We start from the raw sequence: 9,507 nt of genomic DNA on the forward strand, positions 1-9,507 counted from the left end.
AAAATATTTAAAAGAAAAAAGAAGAATACAAAAGCAAACCATCGATTACGTGTCTTTAAAAAAATTGTCCTCAGACAATTAAAATAACATATCACCAGAGTGCATGCCAGTGAAATTCAAAACATAAACGAGCTAAGAGTATTAATTCGAACTCTGTCATATCCTCTTCACATAAATACATGCATCAAAGGATTCACCGTCATCCCACTTTATCCCGGAATTCAGAGTCGTCCACATGATTGAGTGGTATGCCGTTGTCCCTGGATTGATCCTCCATTCCGTGGGCTTTACATTGGTCCCTAATATTTCACGTGGATGAATTCAACTAACTCGGCTTCACAAACATTAGAAGACAATGGAATACTTTCCTAGCGTCCAGACTATCCATAATGGCTCGCACTCCTTTCACACTTGAATGGCCTTATGAGCTGCTGCCGTTCAGCTTTCACGTTGCCCATAAATTTGATCCCCTCATCGATCCACTCGTTAATATCATGCTTCTCCATCTCAATTTTGCTTTCTGCTTTCCAAGCACAGGCAATCAATTATCGGAGGATTCTTACTTGTGTGCTCATGGCAGGGCTTGCTTCTGGCACTGGCAGAGCGCAAGGAAGGATCGCTAGGCTTCCCCCGAAGCGGGGAAACGTAAAGAAACAGGTATTTGCTTCCATGATGTCACCGATTCTCTCATCGCTCAGAAGGATGGGAACAACTTTGGCCAAAGGCATTCATTCTTGCTGCAATACTTGCTGCCCTGAAAAGGTCTATCCCAAGGGCTTAATGCGGGAGGGGTAAGTCTTTTTATTGCACCCAACATTTCAAACGTTTTGAAAATATAACAGACAAATCATTAGCCTTTTTTCCCTTCTCTTTCCGGAGATCTTCTGACGCAGGACTCGCCTGCTGTGGAATAGTAGTTATGAGTCAAGGTTATTTTGTTCAATACCCTCATTTTCGGCCACTGGCTGATTAATTTCTCTGCGTTTGGCAGGATGGTTATTCTGTCCTGATGCAATATGTCATATTCAGATATTGCCCTCCAATTTTTTTGGTAGCCCTGGACTAGTCACGTGTTTTATATACGGATATTGTCTTCCAATTTTTTTGCAACCCAGAGTAAGAGTAGCCATGGTGTTTTTTTTGTATTGTAGCCCTGGAAGAGTAGTCACAGTATTTTATATACGGATATTGTCTTCCAATTTTTTTGGAACCCAGAGAAAGAGTAGTCATGGTGTTTTTTTATAATACAGTGTTGGTATATATCTATTTTAACAATGCATCTAATATGAGTGGTCTAATATGAGTGGAGAGGTCAAATTTTTTTTAGAATGCAAAAAACAATGTGTAATTTTTTATTATTTAAATTATATTTTTAAATGTTATAGAGATTACATAACATGTGTATGGAATTTTTCTATCACTGATTAAACTGGTTTTTTTATTAATATATTTTTAATATACTTCAATATTAATTCATATTAAAATATTTTATTCATATCCCTATTAAAAATCTTATTCACATATATTTTTTTACTTCTAATTACTTTATATGAAATTATGTTAGGTCTAGCCTTAACATTGGACTGTAAAATGAACATTTAAGCTCAATAACCAAATAACAAATGAGGTGTTTCCATCTCTCAACGTTAACGGTTACCATGGAGGTTATGGAGCTCAATGCAGTAGATTACTCGTTGGATCCTTACTCGGAGCAGGTTGTTTTTTTGCAACCCTAACCCTAAAATGGCTCCCATTTCCTCTGCTCTATCTAGCTCGATTCTGGTGCCAGTTGTCTCCTTCCTTGGGCATAAGGACTCCTCTCTTTGCATCGCGTCCCTCTCCATCGAATCGCCAGGTTTTGACTGCTTGTCATTTTCTCCTAACGCCCTTAACCTGCTAGCTTCCTGTTCATCCCCTCTGTTCGAGCCTGCGCCTCCTATGGAACTCTGTTTCTCTCGAAATCCATCCTCCTGCCCAGGCCCCGAACCTGATACAGCTACACAGACTCAGAAGACCTCTGATCACCCTGGATCTGGCGAGAAAACATAGGACACTGCTCCTCCATCTGGTTGCTTCGATACCCCGGTAATCTGAGTTAGGTTGGCGGAGACTCATCCAGCATCAAATAGGCCCTCGGACCCTTTACAGGATCACCCTACTGCGCCGAGAACAGGTAAGAAGAAAACAAAGTGTGTCAAGGCATCCGGTAAGGATTACACCATCAAGTTCGGCGAAGGACTCACCATGGGGGAAGTTGTTGATAAAGCAGGGAAAGTGCTGGTGGGTAGGGTTCGTGGAAGAACATACATAGCGGAGCGATTGGGGTTATGGGTAAAAGAGATATGGGGACAGATCTTCATACAACTCCCAGAGGTTCAAATACTACCTCGTGGGTGGTTTGTGCTCCACTTCGCACTTGAAGAATACACGAACTTAGCTCTGGCTCGATTCTGGCATATCGAAATGGCTCTGATACTGCTCAAAAGATGGAGCCCTCTTTTTGATCCGGAAAGAGAGCAGATAGGAGATGGACCACTTTGGGTACGGTTACCAGGCTTTACCCTCCAGTACTGGTCAGAAGAAGTGTTTGTAAGGATCGGGAATACCCTTGGCACCTTCCTAGATTATGACAAATCCATCGTACAGTCCAAAAATCAAACCCTAGCCCGCATTCTAGTGCATCTGGACACCCGAGAAGGACTCGAAGAAAAAATTACCCTGCAATGGTGAAATTTCACCAGGGTTCAGATCTTAAATTATGAGGGTGTTCCTTTTTGATGTCAAAGGTACCACAAGGTTGGGCACCTATTTAAGGAATGCCCTTTGGTCTCGAAACCCCCGGAAGCAGCTGTGGGATAGGAAGCAGGCAATGAAAAGGGAACCCCATAAATCCCTAGGAAACACCCCACCGCCACTCTAGCCCATCTCGGAAGGCGACTCCATCCAAGCCAGACCAGCACTCCTTAGGCAACCCTTCGGGCCCTCCATCTCCTCCTCTGACTCGAGCCAGGGCAGCTGCAGAAGCGGCTCGTTCATCGGGTATTCCTCTTCCCTCTTCCCCTATTCTATCTTTTGTTTATGCATTATCTGCACATCATATGCATAATGCATTGACATAGAATCGTTCCACCCCTCCTGCATCCATTTCCTGTCCCCTTCTCCCTCACCATCTGGTTTACTCCACTACCTCCCCTATCACTCTTCTGGATCACACCTCTTCCCCATCATCGCCACCCTCGACACCCCCTCATCCATATAACCTGCGATCTCGACCTCCCATTGGGGATACACACCAATCAATCTCTAGTCTTGGACTATCCCTCCCCACAACATCTATCAAACCTCTCCGGGGGCACAAATCATACCTCTCGCATGCAATTCTTCGAGCAGGTGCTGAGGTGATCTCGGGAAGGCAAACCTCATTAGATCGGGTACTTAGAGCTAAGAAAACCCTCGACATGGTTCCCCCATGAAATGCCTATCATTTAACTGCAGGGGTTTGGCTAGCTCTCCCAAAAAACTAGCCCTTCGCAAACTTTTTACTGCTGAGCCTATTGATATTATCCTTCTTCAAGAAACCTTGGGGAAGCTCACCACATCACTCGGGTTCTGCAGAGTATATGTCTGGGATGGGAATTCATTGCTCTAGACGTTGTAGGTCGATTTGGTGGTCTGGCCTTGGGATATAATCCCCGATCTATAAACCTTAAATCGGTTTGGGGAGGGAAGGGGTTCATTGGTATAGATTTTTTCTCTACGGAGTTGGGCATGGAGCTCCATGTCATGAATGTTTATGGGTTGTGTCATAGATTTTTTCTCTGCGGAGTTGGGCATGGAGCTCCATGTCATGAATGTTTATGGGTCGTGTCAAGGACGGGAGGATTTTTGGAATCAACTTCTCAATCTCTCCTTGACCTCACCAGACAACTTCATCTTGGGAGGGGACCTCAATTTTTCCATTGGATACAGTGAGTCTTGGGGATCATCGGCACAGATTGATCCACTCTCTAATATTATGGAAAATCTCCTCGAATAATCTCACCTCACAGATATCCCTATGAACATACCACTGCCTACTTGGAGGAATAGAAGGGTTGGGGAGGCAGCCCTCGCCAGAAGACTGGATCGTTTCGTCATCAAAAATCTATTGATTTAATGATTATCTCATTATAGGCAGTGGCTTGGATCCGGAGGCATCTGCGACCACTCACCTATCTACCTGGAAATAGCTGGTTCGCCTATCAAGCACAAAGCCCCATTCAAATTCAATTAATCCTGGCTACATCATCCCTCGTACAAAAATTTGGTTACTAATTACTGGTCACAAAACCCTCCCTCACAGGGACTCACTTGGGCCAAGGGTTTTTGTCAAAATCTTCTTCAGCTTAAAAAGCTCACTATCAAGTGGGCAAAGGAAAAACATCAAAGGGATACCCATACCCTCTCCACTATGGAATCAGCCTTGGCAGACCTTATGGATGACAACAACATGGGTTTCTTAAGTGCTGAAGCCAAATTAAACCTGATCGAGCTGGAAAATCAAAGAGCCAGAATTCTGAAGGAAAGAGAGGAAACCTGGAGACTCAAGAGTCGTGCAATCTAGCTCAAAGATAGGGATGAGAACACAAGGTATTTCCAAAATTTTACCTAGGGAAGGAAAGCCTCCAATACTATCTGGCAAATGCCCACCCTGGATGGAGGTATTGCGAAAAATTTTAATTAGCTATCACAGTTGGGCATCTCACACTTCCAACAGCTATACAAGTAGCCTATGGTTACAAACCTTGCTGAAATCATTCAAGTAGCAGGGCATTTCCCAAGATTTGTTGGTCTGAAAGAGGCAGCTGAGATTACTTCCCCTATCACCAGAGATGAACTTGAAGGGACTTTAAAATGGTTTCAGAAAGATAAAAGCCCTGGACTGGATGGTTGGCCCATTGAATTCTATTTAGCCTTTTTTGACCTCATCGGGAATGATCTTCTCAATGTTGTTGAAGAGTGCAGGACCTCTGGAAGAATGTATGAGGCTATCAACGCCACTTTCATTGCTCTCATTCCGAAATCTGATTCACCAACATCCTTCAATGATTTCCGCCCCATCTCACTCTGCAATACCCTATACAAAATCATTGCAAAGATCATAGCAAATCGGCTTCGCCCCATACTCTCCCACCATATTTCCCCTAAGCAATTTTCCTTTCTCCAAAACAGGAAGATCCATGAGGCCATAGGTACAGCCCAGGAAGCCATTCATTCTATTAAATCTAGGAATCTGAAAAGCATAATCCTCAAGATTGATCTTGCTAAGGCATTTGATCGGGTTAGCTGGCTCTTCATCAAGATGATCCTGATCCACTTAGGGTTCCCTTTAGCATTCACAGATTGGATTATCTGCTGCATAACCTCAGCTTCCTTCAGTGTACTAATTAATGGCTCGGCATTCCAATTCTTTCATTCCGAATGTGGGCTTCGGCAGGGATTCCCACTGTCTCCTCTTCTGTTTATATTGGTGATGGAAGGTCTTAGCAGGCTCATTGACACTGCTAAAAGGGAAGGTAGACTCAAAGGACTGAAAATGAAAGAACTCTGCCACCTCACACATCTGATCTTCGTAGATGATATTATGATCTTCTTGGATGGCAGCATCAGGTATTCATCCTCCTTCCATGATATTCTAACCCTCTTTGAAAAAGGTACAGGCATGGCTGAAAACCAGTCAAAATCTACTATTACTCTGTCACATACCACCCCACAGGAGGATAGAGCAGCCCACCAGTATTTTCATTATCAATCACACAACCTCTCGGATGGACTAAAATAGTTGGGCTTCTAGATCAAACCCCACAGCTATCGGATTGCTGACTGGATCTGGTTAGTGATTAAAATTAAGAGGAGGATAAAAATATGGAACCATAGATTTCTTTAAAGTGTAGGGAAACTTATCCTGATAAAATCAATACTGGAAGCCACCTCGGTATATTGGATGTCACTCGCTTGGATCCATCGGGGAATTCTCAGACATATACAACAGTTATGTTGTCGATATCTATGGAATGGCCAAAAGGAAGGTAAAACATTTGCATGGGTAAGCTGGAAGAAAATTGCTATGCCAAAAAAATCGGGGGGGGGGGTTGGGGTTAAAAGATCTGCCTATTTTTGCCCAAGCTCTTGCAGCCAAGATGGGCTAGTCCCCTCTCAGTGTACAAAATCTATGGATCACTGTGACATATCATAAATACATTTGGCCACAACAAACATTGGACTGGGTACGTTTACAAGACTGGCCTCGTGGGGGCATATCCATAGTATGGAAAGCAATCCTACAAACGATGCCTTTCATCAGAGCAGGCTTGGCTTGGCGCATCAACAATGGAACATCTGTTCATTTAGGCATCGATCCTTGGATAGGTGGGGGGAACAGATATAAATTGCCTCCTGATCTCATACATTATCTCAATCATAGGAATATCATGACGATTGCGCAGATTGCTGATCATGATCACAGTACCATATTTAGACAACAATGGAGACCAGCACATGATCTGGATATTCCTGTACAATGGTAGCCTATCTGGGAATCATATCTAGTGGCGTTGTCTGAAGCACATGTGACTCTCAATCAGGACCCTGATGTTCTAGTATGGATCCTAGCTGAGCATGGGAAATACACCCCAAAACTGGGCTATAACCATCTTCTGTTGGACCGTAATCCTATGCTAACTAATGCATGGTGGCTACAGATATGGAGACTGAAAAATCCCACTCAGACACGCCTCTTCATGTGGAGTGTTTCAAGTAACAAAACTCCCATAGATGAAGCCCTTATGCGCAGATCTATACATGGCCCAAATTGGTGTGTTTTATGCAATCAAGCATCTGAAACAAATGAGCACCTCTTCTTGCTCTGCCCATGCGTCACTCATTTCTGGCAAGATGCTACACAACAACTCTCTATGCAGAATGCATGGCAGGGTTCTTCTATACTCCAAGCATGAAACAATTGGATTACAACACATCAGGAAGCAAAAGCACAATGCCTACCTCTTATCATCTGCTGGACCTAATGGCTCACTGGGAATCGTATTATATTCAAGAACGAATCTGCCCACTAGCCACTTGTCATTGCAAAGGTTGTGGTAGCCTATCATGACATCCCAGAAGAGGCAAAACCCCACATGGATGGATTGATAAATCATAGCTGTGAGCTTTCTTCGATGGGGCTACCCAACCTCATGGCTGCAGAGGGGGTTTCTTGCTATACCACTTGGAACAACATTGCTAAAACGTCAAATTGGGACTAAGGGAGGGAACAAACAACTTTTCTGAGCTTATCACTCGCAGACATTTGCTCCATTTTTCACTAGCTCATAACTGCACTACCATACAGATCTTTAGAGACTCACAAATCATTATCAATTGGTTCAACAACAAAAATCATTGTCATGCTATTTCACTTCAAAATATTTGGGATGAAGTCTTCAATCTCAAAGCAGTGTTTAACACAACCTCTTGTCATCATATATATAGGGAATACAATGAAGATGCTGACAAACTTTTCAAGGAGGGCTCGCTACTACCCCGAGGCATGTGGATAATCTCTTAACAATAGGGAACAGATTTCTATCAGTACCATCACAGGCCATATATAGACCTGGAGTACCATAGGGTGGAAAGGCCATAACTATATTTATTTTGCTGTGATTTTATAGCTAAAACAACATGTATATATTTATATTTCTACTAATAAATAGACATACAGTCTGAACATTGTACAGGAAATGGCAAGGCCATCCATTTTGATACAACTACATTTTTTTGACAAGGTCTTCAACCTACAGTTATTGCATATGCCTTTGGCATATACTACATGTAATTTTTCCTCTTAATGAAAGATTACGATTTTTCCTTGGGAAAAAAAAACCCAAATAACAAATCATAACAAAATTAAAATGAAAATGTCTCCCATTAAATCAATACACAATATGATTTTAGTTACTTTAATTTTATTTTTGAATGGATAAATTTGGTAAAGTTATAAAATGTTTTCTTCATATTTGATTGTGGAGAATATAAACGTGTGATCATCATTTGATTTGTGCTTTTGGTTCAATAATTTGAAGTCTTCTTAGATGTCATTCACTAGAGTATCGATATTATGTTGTGTACAGGTTTTGGGAGAATAGTATAATAACTTTAACATGGATACTATCAATAAATTTAACATGGATATTACTTTGCAAAAGAAAGAAAACAAATATGTGTGCATACACAATTATTTCCTATTACACTGAATCACATAATTACATCATCTATTTATTGCTTTAATGAGATCCAGTTGTTTCTAAAATGAGGGATTGTTGTTGAGAAAACTGTCAAATCCACTCAACAAATCAATCTTACCTATTTTCTAAAGTAAGCATTATTCCAAGTTCCCTCTTTTATTCCAAGTTCCCCCCTTAACGCTTACATTATTACATAAGTCAAAATTACATATAAATCATATCAATGTAATAAGGTCTTCATCAGCAATTACGCTTACTCTTAGATCTCACAAACACTGCTCTTTTTTTCACCACCATATGATCTATGGATTGATCTCCATTTGAAGCATATCAGCGTCTAACCATAGTTGAGAAGCTTTGTAGAATTTCCATTTCTTAACTACCCCAAAGAATAGCTGAGATGTTGAATATCTCTATGGACAAGTTTCCATCCTTGTACTATGTGTCGGCCGGATAAGTCATTCTTGCGGACAAGACCAATCTCCCTAGTATCTAATGATATCTAGCGACAAGAAAACCAAACAAATTCTATATTTCTCTAAATATGCAATTTATAAATAAAGGAAAACAAGTGTTTTAGGCCTACCTCGGGTCCAGTGCAAGTTTGTGGAAGCCACGCTCCATTGATCCAAATGAGCTCCCTTGTAAAGAATCTACAAACACAAACAAGCACACACATTAAATAGCACCTGAAAAGCCAATATAATATAGAATATTTATCATGATGATCAAGGAATTCATGAAACAAACCATATAAGACAATTTATTGAGAAAAATGAATCTGATTGTATTAACTTTAATCAAAGAAGAACTTTACAACCTTGGTGCCTTGATGCTGTACAAGCTCCTCCCAGGGTCCAGCAAGAATCTCCTCTACTTTGACAAGTTTCACTATCTTCCCAATGAAGCCAAAAGGTATGTAATCTCTCCTCTCAAGCTTAACTAGGAAGTCTCAATTCCAACGAAATTTACCCTAAAAAATGTTCAGCTTCTAACCTCCCTATCAACCAGCCCAATGCCTTAATTTATAGTGCAATGGAGGGAAGTTACTAGGTCCACCTTCAAAGGGATAAAACCCTCCTTCAAAGGGATAAGCTCCGCTCATCAAGGGATTAGCTCCTTTAGTTTTGGGATGCATGAACCACCTAGGAGCGAACCATCCACGTCAAGATTCCTTCCAGAAACATCCTGAATTAACCCAAAGTGAGTTTTTAAGAATAAAATT

General features: G+C 41.4%; 1 protein-coding gene across 1 annotated transcript; it reads left to right on the forward strand.

The window, feature by feature from the left end:
* Nucleotides 1-2,244: 2,244 nt before the first annotated feature.
* On the forward strand, nt 2,245-2,730 carry LOC149188426 (uncharacterized). The gene has a single exon (XM_089409951.1). The coding sequence runs from the start codon at nt 2,245-2,247 to the stop codon at nt 2,728-2,730; it is 486 nt and encodes a 161-aa protein (XP_089266077.1).
* The last annotated feature ends 6,777 nt before the right edge of the window (nt 2,731-9,507 follow it).

The sequence above is a fragment of the Pinus tabuliformis genome, chromosome 3_1, assembly GCF_031772625.1.
Source record: "Pinus tabuliformis cultivar Carrire ecotype Pingquan chromosome 3_1, CPIR1, whole genome shotgun sequence".
NCBI classification, from domain to species: Eukaryota; Viridiplantae; Streptophyta; class Pinopsida; order Pinales; family Pinaceae; genus Pinus; species Pinus tabuliformis.

Excerpts from the sequence above, each read along its gene's own strand:
- LOC149188426 (XM_089409951.1), top strand. The coding sequence starts at position 2,245 with ATGGGGGAAGTTGTTGATAAAGCAGGGAAAGTGCTGGTGGGTAGGGTT.